The 16,696-nt window shown below is 51.1% G+C and overlaps 5 gene segments (V, D, J or C); all 5 read right to left on the bottom strand.

Moving 5' to 3' along the window:
- Positions 1 to 1,181: 1,181 nt before the first annotated feature.
- Positions 1,182 to 1,737, bottom strand: LOC132222252 (immunoglobulin lambda variable 8-61-like). The segment is given in 2 exon segments: positions 1,182 to 1,501; positions 1,603 to 1,737. Coding segments are annotated over 2 exon segments (366 nt in total).
- A 3,403-nt stretch (positions 1,738 to 5,140) lies between these two features.
- LOC132222251 (immunoglobulin lambda variable 8-61-like) lies at positions 5,141 to 5,656 on the bottom strand. The segment is given in 2 exon segments: positions 5,141 to 5,460; positions 5,560 to 5,656. Coding segments are annotated over 2 exon segments (366 nt in total).
- A 2,171-nt stretch (positions 5,657 to 7,827) lies between these two features.
- On the bottom strand, positions 7,828 to 8,396 carry LOC132221916 (immunoglobulin lambda variable 8-61-like). The segment is given in 2 exon segments: positions 7,828 to 8,162; positions 8,264 to 8,396. Coding segments are annotated over 2 exon segments (366 nt in total).
- Positions 8,397 to 11,564: 3,168 nt separating this feature from the next.
- On the bottom strand, positions 11,565 to 12,190 carry LOC132221914 (immunoglobulin lambda variable 8-61-like). The segment is given in 2 exon segments: positions 11,565 to 11,911; positions 12,013 to 12,190. Coding segments are annotated over 2 exon segments (372 nt in total).
- A 2,970-nt stretch (positions 12,191 to 15,160) lies between these two features.
- Positions 15,161 to 15,780, bottom strand: LOC132222250 (immunoglobulin lambda variable 1-40-like). The segment is given in 2 exon segments: positions 15,161 to 15,519; positions 15,645 to 15,780. Coding segments are annotated over 2 exon segments (405 nt in total).
- Positions 15,781 to 16,696: the final 916 nt, after the last annotated feature.

Here is a 16,696-nt window from a genome sequence, read left to right as displayed (position 1 = left end):
ATCGATGTTTCTGACTCTCTATCTCTCTCCCTTCCTCTCTGTAAAAAATCAATAAAATATATTTAAAAAAAAAAAAAAATATATATATATATATATATATATATATATATATATATATATATATATATATATATAAATCTTGCCCTAGCCTGTTTGGCTCAGTGGATAGAGCGTTGGCCTGCAGACTCAAGGGTCCCAGGCTCGATTCCGGTCAAGGGCATGTACCTTGGCTGTGGGCACATCCCCGGTGGGGAGTGTGCAGGAGGCAGCTGATCAACATTTCTCTCTCATCAATGTTTCTAACTCTCTATCCCGCTCCTTTCCTCTCTGTAAAAAAATCAATAAAATATATTTAAAAAAAGAATTATCTCTTGAAAAAAGGAAAGAAATACTTTTAAAAAATATATAAACCTTACTATGGTTGCAAATATCAAAAAATTTCTATATGTGACATGGCACCAGAGTTAAGTTAGGGTTTTTCAAAATGCTGACACGCCGAGATCAAATGGTTCGCCATCACTACTCTATGCTGGACCTACATGCCTGGGTTATTTTATAACCAATTTATACCTCTTACTCCCTTTAACGTCTTCACTCACTCCTCCATCCCCACTTTCCTCTGGCAACCATCACTCTGTTCTCTGAATCTATGAGTCTGTTTATTTTGTTCATTCAGTTCTTTTGTTCTTTAGGTTCCACATGGGATAGGAATCATCTGGTGTTTGTTTTTCTCCCTCTGACTTACTTTATTTTGCCTAATACCCTCAGGTCCATCCATGGTGTCATAGGCTTCCATTGTTGTTTTTCTATAACCGGGGAATGTTCCACTACAGAGAGGTACCAGCTCTTTCCATCCGCCTTTCTCCTGACGGGCACTGAGTCGCTCCCATAGCTCGGCCATTGGAGAGAAGGCTGCAGGGAGCATGGGGTGCATGGACTCCTTCCAATCAGTGCTTCCGGTTCCTTCCGAAATACACCCGGATGTGGAGTCCCTGGGTCATGGGCAGTCTTCCTTGGAATTTGGTTGTTGTTGCTAATCGTCACCTGAGGGTATTTGTTCTACAGATTTTCAGAGAGGAAAACGGAGGAACAGCCATTTCCACCCTCGCTCTTTCCTTCTGCATTTCAGGCTGAGCCAGTCTGAGCCCATGAGCAGGTTTTGGTTGCACTTCCCTGTGGGTTTACATCACCGTGTAAAGAGCACCAACATTGTACAGAGCACAGTAATAGTCGGCCTCGTCCTCAGGCTGGGCCCCTGAGATGGTGAGGGCGGCCTTGTTCCCAGAGATGGAGCCAGAGAAGCGGGCAGGGACCCCAGAGGGGCGGCTGTTTGTGCTGTAGATGAGCATGCGAGGAGGCTTGCCTGGGGTCTGCTGGTACCAGCTGGGGTAGTTACTACTAGAGACGGCCCCAGAGCTGAGGCCACAGGTGAGTGTGACTGTCCCTCCTGGAGATACTGACATTGACGGCTCCTGGGTCACCACAGTCTGAGAATCCACCCCTGAAACCAACAGGAGAGAGACAGGTGTTATGAGGGACCAAGGTCACCCTGAGACCCTGCTGTTCCGTGTCCCCCAAGGATGCAGAGGCCCTTCCTCTGACCTGAGCTGTGCGCCAGGAGCTGGAGCAGAAGCACCGTCCAGACCATGGTGGGGACACTCACAGGATGTGGCTCCTCAGGCTCCTGGGCTGCAGGGGGGAGTCCTGGGCCTTTTCATGCCTCCCTCACCCATTAGGGGAGAAGGGCCTCATGCAAATCAGCTTCCCCCTAGTCCTGCCCCAGGGACACCCTGCTGTTCCCTGGGGGTTTATTGAAAGCGGCAGATGCTGGGCCCTCACCAGTGACTACACGGTGACTCAGACACTGAAGGGGGAAACCTGACTTCTGTCACCAAATCAGTGCCCCCACGACCCTGGTCACCTCAATCCTAAATTTGTTTTCTAGAAATGTCTGTGGGCGACATGACCGGATAACTGTGTTTACCTCCGGGGCCCAGCAATCTAGTTCATCCCAAATCTGACCCCATTTCTGGGAAAATGCTCTTCCTTCTTCAGTGACTCGCCTGCCTGTCTTATGTGAAGGAGCTTAGCAGGCAGGTCTCTCTCCTACAGGGAGTCAGGCCCCGGGGAAATCATAGCGCAGGTGTCTGGGGAGTGAAGGGTCAGGGTCCCCCCCTGACACAGTCCCGAATGAGTATCACCGGGGAGTAGACCAAGGCTGAGTGTGCGACACACAGGGCTGCACTGCCCACATGATGGCAACTCGCCTGGGTCCTAGGAAGCCAACAGTTAAATGCAGTAGGTTCATTGTAACACAGTGGTTCTCAACCTTCTGGCCCTTTAAATACAGTTCCTCATGTTGTGACCCAACCATAAAATTATTTTCGCTGCTACTTCATCACTGTAATGCTGCTACTGTGATGAATCGTCATGTAAATATCTGATATGCAGGATGGTCTTAGGCGGCCCCTGTGAAAGGGTCGTTGATCGCCAAAGGGGTCGCGACCCACAGGTTGGGAACTGATGCTTCAGGGTGAAATTCATGGTTGTTGTTGTCTCCGTGGCTGTTGTGAGGGGCTCCTGTCAGAGTCCCAGCCCCCAGGGGACGTGTCTTGGCTTTCCCCTCTGCCTTTGCCAGGACCATATGACGATGCCGGGGAGCAAGTGTCTGTGCTCTTTGGTGACTTCTGCAGGTTCCCATTCACTCGGGAACGTTACGCTGCCCATACCTGCTCTCGGCGCTTGAGCTATTTAAGATGTGATTCTCTAGGTTTGTCATTATTTTCAGGACAAGGTTTGACATAAAACTGTGTTAATATTCATGAACTCTACCCCGCTGTGGAGTTCTCTTCTCCCTCATGGGATGTAGAAGTCCTCACTTTCTGTTCTCCAATCTTTATGGCCTTAAGTATATGTGTGAGGATATCCATGGATTGAATGGGAATTGGGTTTATAAGGTTTAGGGCCAAATCAGCTAACCTTGATCACAATCATCCCAACAACAACAGCAGAACGCAGAGAGGAAAGAGGGAGAGGCCTCAGGATAAACTGGAGGAAGTGCGCCTCCTCTGAGAGCCAGGTCCTTCCTGGGGAGGCACCTGGAGCCTGGAGGTCACACGCTCCTCACAGTGTAACTTCCAGAAAGAAACACCCAGCTTCCCTCAGGTGTCAGGGTTCAGAGCATAAACATCCAGGCCAAGGCAGGGAGCAGGGGATGCACAGGGCCTGGGTGAGGTCACCTCGGTCTCCCAGGCCACATAAACGGACCTCTGCTTTAAAAACACACACACACTTTTATTCTTTAACTCTAGTTCACATTTAATACTATGTTGTATCGGTGTCACGTGCACAGCATAGGGGTTGCACAATCCTGTGCTTTACAAAGTGTCCCTGGTACCTGGGCCCCGCTGGCACCGCACAGGGCTAGCACAAGGCTATTGTCTGGCTCCCCTGTGCTGTGCGTTCACTTTCCAGTCACTGATTGGGAAGCAGCAACTAGTACTTTATCCCTCCGACCTTTTCACCCAGTCTCCTGACCCCCTGCCGGCAAGAAAACATCAGTTTGTACTCTGAGTCCACACCAATTTTTTTTGTATATTTATTTTGGTCTTTACGTTCCACATATGAGTGAAATCATCTGGTGTTTGTGTTTCTCTGTCTGACTTACTTTACTTAGCATAATACTCCCTAGGTCCATCCATGGTGTCATAAGATTTCAGTGTTGTTTCTATAACTGAGTAATATTCCATTGTTTACATGTGCCACCACTTTCTATCCACCCCTCTCTTGGTGGGCACCTGGGTTGCTTCTATAGCTTCGCCATTGTAAATAACGCTGCAGTTAACCTAGGGCTCATGCATTTCTTCAATATAGTGTTTTGGGGTTTCTTCACATAAATACCAGATGTGGCATCGCTGGGTAATGAGGCAGGTTGGCCTGCAATCATTCAAGGCCCCTCCATACAGCTTTCTAGAGTGACAGCACCAAAACTGCATTCTCACCAACAATGCATGAGGGTTCACTCTTCTTCACATCTTTGCCAACACTTGTTGTTTGTGGATTTGATGACAGCCATTCTGAGGATGTGAGGTGGCATTGCATTGTGGGTTTAATTCACATTTCTGTGATGGTCAGTGACGTTGAGTATCTTTTCCTCTGTCTGTTGGCCTCTGTGTGTTCTCTTTGGAGAAGTCTGCTCAGGTCCTCTGCCATTTTTTAATTGGATTGTTTTGTGGATTTAGTTTCTCATCTTGGTGATGAGTTGTGTGAGCTCTTTATAAATGTGGGACATGGACCACTTTATGGGATTAGCATTGGTGAATACCAACCTCCATTATATCACTGGAGGCTGTCTTTTTGTTTTGTTGGTGGTTTCCTTTGCTGTGAAAAAAACTCTTTACTTTGATGTAGTCCGTTTGGTTTCTTTTTCCTTTTGCTTTCTTTGTCTGAGATGAATTAGAGAAAATGTTGGTAAGATTAATGTCAGAGATTTTAGTGCCTATGTTTTTTTGGAGATTTATGGTTTGGAGTCATACATTTCAATCTTTCATGCATTTTGAGTTGATTATTTGATGTGGAGGAAGGAAGGTAACCATGGAAAAAGAGGAGCTTCTCCAGCATTCCTGTTGAGCCTTTTACTGGAGAGCTTGTGGACAGAGAGATTCTGGGGCAACAACACATTTCTGTCTCAGTGGGTCTATCATGGGAATTGCATTTCTAACAAGCGCCAGGTAATGCGCCATTTCAAGGCCAAAATAGACTTTACTTTGTCTCCACAGTCGAATTCATAAATGAGAATATCTTGTTATTGCTCTTGAAGTTAGGGGAGTCTTATAGGTACTGCTAAGATTTCTGAGTCTCAAGTAGGTTGATCCACTTGGGAGCTGACCTCATCCCTGTAACTATGGGCGGAGAGGAAGAGGGAAAGCCCGTTCTTGCAGGAATCCCAAGACAAGATGGACCCGCCCTGGGGGAGAATGAGGAGGGACATGACAAAAATTCCTGAACAGGAAAATGGGGTCATGGAACATGTCCTCTTCCCATGGTGTGTTGGCCATTTCCACCCTCGCTCTTCTTTCTGCATCTCAGGCTGAGCCAGTCTGAGCCCATGAGGAGGTTTTGGTTGCACTTCCCCGTGGGTTTACATCACCGTGTAAACATTACTACCCACGTACAAATTACAGTGATAGTCGGCCTCGTCCTCGGCCCGGGCCCCTGAGATGGTGAGGGCGGCTTTGTTCCCAGAGATGGAGCCAGAGAAGCGATCAGGGACCCCAGAGGGGCGGTTGTTTGTGCTGTAGATGAGCATGCGTGGAGGCTTGCCTGGGGTCTGCTGGTACCATGCGGGGTAGTTACCACTAGAGACGGCCCCAGAGCTGAGGCCACAGGTGAGTGTGACTGTCCCTCCTGGAGATACTGACATTGACGGCTCCTGGGTCACCACAGTCTGGGAATCCACCCCTGAAACCAACAGGAGAGACAGGTGTTATGAGGGACCAAGGTCACCCTGAGACCCTGCTGTTCCCTGTCCCCCAAGGGTGCAGAGGCCCTTCCTCTGACCTGAGCTGTGCGCCAGGAGCTGGAGCAGAAGCACCGTCCAGACCATGGTGGGGACACTCACAGGGTGTGGCTCCTCAGGCTCCTGGGCTGCAGGGGGGAGTCCTGGGCCTTTTCATGCCTCCCTCACCCATTAGGGGAGAAGGGCCTCATGCAAATCAGCTTCCCCCTAGTCCTGCCCCAGGGGCACCCTGCTGTCCCCTGGGGGATCTTAAAAGAGGCAGATGCTGGGCCCTCACACAGACCAATAGACTCCACATTAACTGAGATGATGCGGGAGGGGCTTGAGATTTTTCACCAAGTCAGTGCCCTGGTGTCCTGGTGACCTGAGTCCTCACTTCCTTCCCTGGAGGGTCTGAGGCTGAAGGATGAGGTGGGAGTGTCTGCCCCCTCCTGGTCCAGCAATGCAGTTAATCCCAAATCCAACCCCACCCTTGGGAACACTGCTTCGTTCCTCAGGAAACCCCTCCTTGTCTTTGGAGGATCTTAGCAGTTACTCCTTCCTCCAGCGGTGACTCTTCTATCCAACCATGTTGGTACCTGAACCAGGAAAAAAGATCTGGGGACCAGAATTAGAGGTGGTGACACAGACTGCTGTACTAGCAGGCAGGGGTGGCCGCCCTCTTTTGCCCTAGGAAGCCATCAGTTATATGATGTACCTTCCAATTAAATAGGGTTAGAGGGGAAAATGTCACAGTGTCACCAGGTTATTGTAAGGAACTGATTAACATCTGACATAGCAAAATAGGAGCATGTGTGTCATGATCAGACATGAGATCAACACTGAGTGTGAGCGAGTCGGTGTGAACATCACAGAACAGTTTACAGCCCTTTTCCCTGAGGGGCAGGAAGAATGGGAGGGATGGAGAAATGCAAGGAGATGAGCAGGGGACAACTTGTCTCCAGTCGTTGCACACACGGTGTTCATCAGAGGGGAAATGACACTGTGATTTATGGGATTTACTTTGGAATCACTAGCCAATCATCTAGGCATTAAAAGTGGAATGATCAATTTAATTTTTCATAGGTAACAGTTCTTCAATCAAAATTACCTTTTGTTGTGTGCTTGCTTCTCTCTCTTTGCCTGTGAATGAAGCCTGGACAATGACTCCATGAGGGAGGGTGGGATAGGAGACAAGTGTGGGTGTCAGAGCTGAGGCTCATGTGGCTCCTGGGCCCCAGGTGCAGGGAAGTCACACTTGAGTGAGGACCTGCCTGCCCAAGTGTGCAGGGGCCAGTAGAGTGTGTTCCCAGCTGCCTGGCCCAGAGCCCTGAGCTCTCAGTCCCAGTGCACCAGCGCCCCCTGCTGGTCCCAGAGCACCTGTCCTCCAGCCCATTTCCCCCACCCAGGCCTCCTGGGAGGGCTCTGTGATCTCCCTGAGGCCACTCCCCAGGCAGGAGGATGAGCAGGTCCCACCTCTGATGCTGGGGTTGACCCGTTTTTTCCTCAGGTTCCTCGGGACCCGCACAAAAGTAAATGACACGCTGCGGTCCCAGACCTTAAAGGAACCTGCTTGTTGACTGTCCCTCTGTCTGCCTGGCCGCTGGGTTAATTTCTGGTGCATGAGCATTTGGAGCAAAGTTTGAGGCTTAGGGTTCCCATAAAAGCCTCTCAGTTCCTACCTGGTCATGATTCCACTGGGGGATCCTTTCAGGGTGAAATTCGTGATTGTTGTTTTTGTTGTCTCAGTATTGGTTGTGACATTCCGTGCCCCTGTGGGAATGTCTTGGCTTTTTGCCTCGGCCTTTGCCTGGTGACTATAATGACGTGAAGGGAGACATGTCTGTGTTCCAGATTAGTCCTGTAGCTTCTCCTTTATCCTTGAACGTTACACTCATAATACCTTCTTTTCGTTCTTGAGGTGTTAAAATGCGTTTTTTCTTGTGTTGTAATGTTTTTTTCACCACAAGGGTTGATATATAATGAATACTATTATGAATGAAAGACTACCCCTTTTAGAACTTTTCTCCCTCATTGGGTTTAGAAGTCCGTGCGGTCTCTGAGACTCACTGTAGGTTTATACAGTTGGGAGCTGAGCCGGTCCCTGTAACTATGGGCGGAGGGGAAGAGGGAAAGCCCATTCTTGCAGGAATCATATGATGAGATGGACCTGTCTTGTGAGTGATGGAGAAGGCACATGACCAGGAATAACTAGAGAGGAGAATGGGGCCAGGGAGCGTCCTTCCCATGGTGTGTTGGTCATTTCCACCTTCAGGCTTTTTCTGCATCAAAGGCTAAGCTAGTCTGAGCCCATGAGGAGGTTTTGGTTGCACTTCCCCGTGGGTTTACATCACCGTGTAAACGTAACTACCTATGTCCAGAGCACAGTAATAGTCGTCCTCGTCCTCCGGCTGGGCTCCCGAGATGGTGAGGGCGGCTTTGTTCCCAGAGATGGAGCCAGAGAAGCGATCAGGGACCCCAGAGGGGCGGTTGTTTGTGCTGTAGATGAGCCTGCGTGGAGGCTTGCCTGGGGTCTGCTGGAACCAGCCAGGGTAGTTACTAGTAGAAACTGCCCCAGAGCTGAGGCCACAGGTGAGTGTGACTGTCCCTCCTGGTGATACGGACTTGGATGGCTCCTGGGTCACCACAGTCTGAGAATCCACCCCTGAAACCAACAGGAGAGAGACAGGTGTTATGAGGGACCAAGGTCACCCTGGGACCCTGCTGTTCTGTGTCCCCCAAGGATGCAGAGGTCCTTCCTCTGACCTGAGCTGTGCGCCAGGAGCTGGAGCAGAAGCACCGTCCAGACCATGGTGGGGACACTCACAGGATGTGGCTCCTCAGGCTCCTGGGCTGCAGGGGGGAGTCCTGGGCCTTTTCATGCCTCCCTCACCCATTAGGGGAGAAGGGCCTCATGCAAATCAGCTTCCCCCCTAGTCCTGCCCCAGGGGCACCCTGCTGTCCCCTGGGGGATCTAGAAAGAGGCAGATGCTGGGCCCCCACACAGACCAATAGACTCCACATTAACTGAGACACTGAGGGAGGGGATTGAAGTCTGTCACCAAGTCAGTGCCCTGGTGTCCTGGTGACCTGAGTCCTCACTTCCTTCCCCGGAGGGTCTGAGGCTAAAGGATGAGGTGGGAGTGTCTGCCTCCTCCTGGCCCCAGCGATCTAGTTCCTCCCAAATCCAATTCCATCCCTGGGAACACTGCTTCCTTTCTCAGTGAAACCCCGCCTTGGCTTTGTAGGATCTTAGCAGCTAGTCCTTTCTCCAGCAGTGAGTCCTCTGTCCAGCCATGTTAGTACCTGAACCAGAAAAACTATCTGGGGACCAGAGTTGGGGGTTGTGACTCAGATAGCTGCGCCTCCAGGCAGGGGTGGCCATGCTCTTTTGTCCCAGGAAGCCATCAGTTATATGACGTACCTTCCAATTAAATAGGGATTTGGGGAGAAAATGTCACAGTGTCACCATGATATTGTGGGAAACCGATTACCATCTGATATAACAAAATAAGAGCATGTAGCTAATGATCAGAAATGAGATCAACACTGAGTGTGAGCGAGTTGGAATGAACATCACAGAACAGTTTACAGCCCTTTTCCCTGAGGGGCAGGAAGAATGGGAGGGATGGAGAAATGTAAGGGGATGAGCAGGGGACAACATGTCTCCAGTCGTTGGGGAAGGTGATACACACACTGGCTTCCATCAGAGGGGAAATGACACTGTGATTTATGGTGTTTATGTTGGAGTCACTAGCCAATCATCTATGCATTAAACTGGCATGGTCTATTTAATTTTCTCATAGGTCATGTTTCTTCAAGTAAAATATTTTTTGTTGTGTGATTGCTTCTCTCTCTTTGCCTGGACAATGGGCCTGGACAATGACTCCATGAGGGAGGGGTGAGATAGGAGACAAGTGTGGGTGTCAGAGCTGAGGCTCATGTGGGTCCTGGGCCCAGGTGCAAGGAAGTCACACTTGAGTGAGGACCTGCCTGCCCAAGTGTGCAGGGGCCAGTACAGTGTGTTCCTAGCTGCTTGGCCCCCAGCCCTGAGCTCTCAGTCCCAGTGCACCAGCGCCCCCTGCTGGTCCCAGAGCACCTGTCCTCCAGCCCATTTCCTCCACCCAGGCCTCCTGGGAGGGCTCTGTGATCTCCCTGAGGCCACTCCCCTGACAGGAGGATGAGCAGGTCCCACCTCTGCTGCTGGGGTTAACCCGTTATTTCCTCAGGTTCCTTGGGACCCGCACAAAAGTAAATGACTTGCTGCGGTCCCAGACCTTAAAGGAACCTGCTTGTTGGCTTTCCCTCTGTCTGCCTGGCCGCTGGGTTAATTTCTGGTGCATGAGCATTTGGAGCAAAGTTTGAGGCTTAAGGTTCCCCAGAAAGCCCATCAGATCCTACCTGGTCATGATTCCACTGGGGGATCCTTTAGGGTGAAATTTCCAATTGTTGTTGTTGTTGTTGTTGTCTCCTTATTGGTTGTGACATTCTGGGCCCCCTTGGGCATGTCTGGGCTTTTTGCCTCTGCCTTTGCCTGGTGGCTATAATGATGTGAAGGGAGACATATCTGTGTTGCAGTTTAGTCCTGTAGCCTCTAGTTTATCCTTGAACATTACACTGACAATACCTTCTTTTGGCTCTTGAGGTGTTAAAATACATTTGTCTAGTGTTGTAATGTTTTTTTAGTGCAAGGGTTGATGTACAATGAGTACTATTATGAATGAAACTCCGCCCCTTTTAGAACTTTTCTCTCTCATGGGAGTTAGAAGTCCTCATTTCCTGTTCTCCAAACCGCATTGGCCTCTTCAAGTATAGGGTGTCCCAAAATTCACACAAAATTTGCAATTTAATTGAATTGGAAATTTTGAGTGAATTTTGGGACACGCTATATATTTGTGAGGAGCCCCATGGATCCCATGGGAATTGGGTTCTAGGGTCCAGGCCCACGTCAGTTAACATCGATCACACATCATCCCAACAACAAGAACAAGTGCAGAGGAAAGAAGGAGAGGCCACGGGATAAACAGGAGAACTGGGGCCTCCTCTGAGAGCTGTGTCCTGCCTGGGGAGGGTCCCAGAGCCTGGGGACCTCACGCTCCTCACAGTGTAACTTCCAGGGAAACCCATACCCAGCTCCCTGAGGGGTTGGGATCCAGAGAACACACATCCCGCCAAGGCCAGGAGCAGGGCATGGGCAGGGTGTGGCAGAGGCTGCCCAGGCTCCCAGGTCACAGAAGCTAAACTTCTCCTTTGCTTTTTTATTTAAAAATTTATTTCTGAGTGACAGGTACAGTCAATGGTCCTTTGTGTTCATTTCATGGGTGTAACATGGTGGATGGATGATCATATGCTTTACAAAGTGTCCCCTTGATATTTCCAAACCCACATGGAACCATAGGCAGTTCCTACAATGTTCGTCACTGTATTCTCTATGCTGTACTTAGATGCCTGCGACTGTTTTATAACCACCAACTTATACCTCTTACTCCCTTCAACATCTTCACTGACTCCTCCATCCCCACTTTCCTCTGGCAACCATCACTCTGTCTCTGAATCTATGAGTCTGTTTATTTTGTTCATTCATTTCTTTTGTTCTTTAGGTTCCACATGGGATAGGAATCATCTGGTGTTTGTTTTTCTCCCTCTGACTTACTTTATTTGCCTAATACCCTCAGGTCCATCCATGGTGTCATAGGCTTTCATTGTTGTTTTTCTATAACCGGGTCATGTTCCACTACAGAGAGGTACCAGCTCTTTCCATCCGCCTTTCTCCTGACGGGCACTGAGTCGCTCCCATAGCTCGGCCATTGGAGAGAAGGCTGCAGGGAGCATGGGGTGCATGGACTCCTTCCAATCAGTGCTTCCGGTTCCTTCCGAAATACACCCGGATGTGGAGTCACTGGGTCATGGGCAGTCTTCCTTGGAATTTGGTTGTTGTTGCTAATCCTCACCTGAGGGTATTTGTTCTACAGATTTTCAGAGAGGAAAACTGAGGAACAGCCATTTCCACCCTCGCTCTTTCCTTCTGCATCTCAGGCTGAGCCAGTCTGAGCCCATGAGCAGGTTTTGGTTGCACTTCCCTGTGGGTTTACATCACCGTGTAAGTATCAGTACTACTACCCGTGTACAGAGCACAGTAATAATCGGCCTCGTCCTCGGGCTGGGCTCCGGAAATGGTGAACGCGGCCTTGCTCCCAGAGATGGAGCCAGAGAAGCGATCAGGGACCCCAGAGGGGCGGCTGTTTGTGCTGTAGATGAGCATGCTGGGAGGCTTGCCTGGGGTCTGCTGGTACCAGCTGGGGTAGTTACCACTAGAGACGGCCCCAGAGCTGAGGCCACAGGTGAGTGTGACTGTCCCTCCTGGAGATATTGACATTGACGGCTCCTGGGTCACCACAGTCTGAGAATCCACCCCTGAAACCAACAGGAGAGAGACAGGTGTTATGAGGGACCAAGGTCACCCTGAGACCCCGCTGTTCTGTGTCCCCCAAAGATGCAGAGGCCCTTCCTCTGACCTGAGCTGTGTGCCAGGAGCTGGAGCAGAAGCACCGTCCAGACCATGGTGGGGACACTCACAGGATGTGGCTCCTCAGGCTCCTGGGCTGCAGGGGGGAGTCCTGGGCCTTTTCATGCCTCCCTCACCCATTAGGGGAGAAGGGCCTCATGCAAATCAGCTTCCCCTCTAGTCCTGCCCCAGGGACACCCTGCTGTCCCCTGGGGAAAGTCCCCAAAGAGATAGAAGCCGGGACCTCACACAGTCCAGGCTGCATGGCGACTGAGACGCTGAGGGAGGGGGTTGACTCTGTCACCAAGTCAGTGCCCTGGTGTCCTGGCGACCTGATTCCTAACTTCCTTCCCTGGAGGGTGTGAGGCTGAAGATTGAGGTGGGAGTATCCTCCACCTCCTGGCCCCAGCAATCTAGTTCACCCCAAATCCAACCCCACCCCTGAGAACACTGATCCTTCCTCAGTGAAACCCCTTTTTGTCTTCTTTGGAGGATCCTAGCGGTCACACTCCCTATAGCGGTGAGTCAGGAGGAAGTCACAGATATCAGGTCTGGGCTGTGAAGGGCCTGGGGTTTCCCCGACTCAGTCCTGGACCCTGTCCCACTAACACTGTTTGGAGACAGGGCTGGGGTGTTCTCATAGGCAGTTGCACCTCCAGGCAGGGATGGCCCCTCTCCCTTGTTCTAGGACAGTGGTCAGCAAACTGCTGTTCAGAAAACTGGGGCTCGCGAGCCACATGCGCCTCTTTGGCCCCTTGAGTGTGGCTCTTCCACAAAATACCGACTTCTGCACATGGGCCACGAAGTTTCAGTCACACTGTATGTGCGAGCCTGCACGTGGTAATTTGTGGTATTTTGTGGAAGAGCCACACTCAAGGGGCCAAAGAGCTGCATGTGGCTCACGAGCTGCAGTTTGCTGACCACGGTTCTAGGAGGCCATCGGGTATATGGGGTAGGTTTACATTAAATGGGATTTATAGCAGAAAATGCCACAGTGTCTCCATGGAATTATGGGATACCTACGCACATCTGATGTAACAACATACGAGCTTTCTCAGAAATTTGAACAACGTTGTGTGTGAACACGTTGGCGTGAACATCACATAGGACATTGTAACGGCCCCTTTCCCCATCCCTTCTGCTGTGGGGCAGGAAGAATGGGAGGGTGAGCAAGGGATTGGGATGTAAGGGGGGTGAGCAGTGTCCCAAACTGACATCCTTCCCGTCCCTCTAATGAAACTGCTTGTCCAGCGAGGGAGGAGGGGGAAGAGCAGAGGGATCGGGGTCCCCATGGGGAAGCCCCAGAGCTCCACGGGCCCCCGGCCTCATTGTTGGAACTGGGTCTCCCATCGCCAAGTGTCTGTGACCCTGTGTCCAAGGCACCCATAGGCCATGTTTCTTCATGCACATGTATCCCGGTGGTGTGACTGTTCATCTGTCTCTGCCTGGACGTCAGGGGAGAACAACAACTCTAGGAACGGGGCAGGGGGTGATACAATACAAGGCGAGTGTGAGGAGGGGGAGCGCTCAGGGGGCTCCAGTGAATCCTCAGGCTGCAGGGCCCATCAGGGCCCCTCCTGTAGACCTTCCCCTCGCCTGGGCCTAAAGGGAGATGACAGGCCTCCTGCTGCCCACCCATTGTCTCTGAGGAATTCGAGAACTCCTGCTGTGCAGACAGGAGCACCGCCTGGGTATGTGATTTCAGCAAGAACTCAGTTAAACCACCGCAGATCCTTTGATCTTCTAACTGAGAAGAGCATGTGGCACATGGAAGGATGCTCATCGTCGTTGGTCCTTGGAGAAGGACCAGTGAGAACTGCAGTGAGACGTCACCTCCCCAGGCCAGCAGGGCTGTGTGAACATGAGACGTGGTGACAAAGGTGGGTGAAGCCTTGGAGACATCAGAACCCTGGTCATTGCAGGGACAAACGACAAGCAACGCAGCCATGTTGGGAAACGTTCACCAGTGACTCAAAAGCTGTCCTGTCACGTCCTCCTATGTCTCCGTGATCCCACTCCTAAGTGTCTCCCAGGAGAAATGCAAACACACATCGTCTAAAAGCAAAACAAGCCATACATGCTGCACAGGTCCCAGCAGCGCAATGCATAGCAGCCACAGATGAAAACGCCTCCAATGCCCATCAGCAGAAGCGTCAACAAACGCTGGTGTGCTCAGACATTGCCATATTATTTGGTCAAAAATAATTGGACTGTTCACCATGTCCCAGTATGGATGGGCCTCAAGTACATTATTCGGAAGAATTAATAGAAACTGTCCTTGGTGTTTTGGCTCAGTGGATAGAGTGTCAGCAGATGGACTAAAGGTCTCAGGTTTGATTCCTTGTCAGGGCAGATGCTTGGGTTGTGGGCTCTCTCTCCAACGGGAGACATGCAGGAGGTGCCAATCAATGATTCTCTCTCATCATGGGTGTTTCTATTTCTTTCTTCCTCTCTGAAATCAATAAAAATATATTTTTAAAAAGAATTCAAAGAAACAATAGCCACAAAGGGCTACCTGTTTTCCAGTTCCATCCGTGTGAAATGCCCTCATAGGAAATATGTAAATCCAGAGAGTGAGGCAGCAGTTACCCGGGACTGGCAGGGCTGTGATGGGCATGATTAGTATGCGTTGGACCCTCTCTGAGGACTAAGGGAAACGTTACAACTAGACCATGGGATGGTTACACCACTCTGCACATATACTAAATGGTAGTCTATTGTGCATATTAAACCAGTGACATTTAGGGCATGCAAACCATATCACACTGAAGTTGGGATAAAAAAAACATTTTGAGAGAGATCACCTCTCACTACCTATTTTAAGTGGGCTGTGTGCCTTGGCTGGTGTGGCTCTACGGATAGAGCGTCGGCCTGCAGACCAAAGAGTCCCGAGTTCAATCATGGTCAAGGGCATGTACCTCAGTTGCAGGCTCCTTTGCAGCCTGGGCCCTGGTCGGGGCTCCTGCAGGAGGCAACCAATCAATGTGCTTCTCTCACATCGATGTCTCTCTCTAAAAATTCATGGGAAAATATCCTCAGGTGAGGATTAAAGAAATTAATAGAATAATAAAATGAGTCTGTGCTCAGAAAGGCTCTTGGGTCAGACACTATAGGGTTGGCCACAGCCACCGCTTCTGTCTCTCGGCATTCAGGGGCGATCAGGGGGAACAGGTGGGTTTTTGTCCCAGTTCCCCGTGGGTGTGGAGCAGTGTGTGATTACTGATGCCGTTGTCCCATGTTGAACAGTAATAATCAGCCTCGTCCTCGGGCTGCAGGCCCGTGATGACCAGCGAAGCCGTGTTGCCGGACTTGGAGCCAGAGAACCGATCCGGGATCCCCGAGGGCCGGGAGGTGCCGAGCATCACCGTTTTGGGGGCAGCGCCCGTGACCTGCTGGTACCAGCCCACAGTACGTGCTCCAACATTGTTGCTGTTCCCCGTGCAGGACAGGGTGACCTTCTGGCCCAGAGACCCCGACAGCGAGGCTTCCTGCGTCAGCCCGGCCCGCACCCCGGACCCTGGAACAAAGGACACAGACACACAGTGGGGCTGAGGTCATTTCTCAGGGCGGGCGCTCAGGAGAAGGGAACAGTGTCTCCCCAGGTGCCCCATCCTCCCTGTCCCGCCTCCCCCAGTCAGTCACCTGAGCTGTGAGCGAGGAGGGCGAGGAGGAGAGGGGCCCAGGCCATGGTGGAGACGCCCAAGCTCTGCTTCTGAGCCTCAGACCTGAGAGGCCCACTCTGTCTCTCTTATCCTGTCCCCTCCTGGGAGGGCCCAGGGGAGCCCTTCATGCAAATGCTCCCTCCTCCTGTGTCCCCGGGGATAAATGCGGTGAAAGCGGTGTGGCTGGGGAGGGGGGCCTCTCCCGGGGCCCTGGGAGGTCAGAGCTGCTGGTCCCCAGTCAGCACAGAGCAGAGGCACAAAGCAGGTTCGCCACCCTGGCTTCCCAGCTGAGGGCCCTCACTGACCCAGGGACAGACCCACAGCGCCCCCTGCTGGTCCAGGGTCCAGATTCACTAATGACCAGATGGGTGACCTGGAGCTGAGCAGGGAGACTGAGGCTCTGGAATTGAGCCCTGCCTTTCCCACCCCCTCCCTCTCAGTGCAGGGCTGTGCGGTGCCTTGTGGGAATCTGCTCTTTCCTGCTCCTCCCACTGGGTCCTGTGTCAGAAAGCAGCTCCCCTAACCAGGAACTATTTCCTGGTGAAGCAACCTTTCTGGCGCCTCGAGAGCCCGTAGCCCCTTCAGGCTGAAGCTCTGAGCTTGTCACACTCTGCTCCCCTCTGAGAGAATGGGTGCCCCTCCTGGAGGTTTCCTGGAGAGGAGGGTGATGGGAAATAGGAAGAGTGAGTGGTCATCCATTGCTTCCATTTCTTTGATTTTTTCTTTCCACACCCTGTAGCTTGCCTTTCACTTTCTTCTGGGTGTGTTTTGATAAGCACCTGCTTTTGCTTTTCATGAAGTGCAACTTACAAAACCCCTTTTTTTTCATCGTTGGGATCTTTCTGCCTTCTCTTTGCCAAGATTATGAAAATAGCCTTATGTGGTTTCTTCGAAGCGTTTTCACATTTGGACCAAGAATCCATCTGGAGTAAATTTTGTGTATTGTGTGAGGTAGGGGGTCAAAGTTCTTACCGTTTTCCTATGTCTGTTGGCCTCTGAGTGTTCTTTTTGGAGAAGTCTATTCAGGTCCGC

This window comes from Myotis daubentonii, chromosome 19 (assembly GCF_963259705.1).
Source record: "Myotis daubentonii chromosome 19, mMyoDau2.1, whole genome shotgun sequence".
Lineage (NCBI taxonomy): Eukaryota > Metazoa > Chordata > Mammalia > Chiroptera > Vespertilionidae > Myotis > Myotis daubentonii.
Note: the sequence above shows the minus strand (reverse complement) of the source record. Positions and strands in the feature narration are given on the sequence as shown.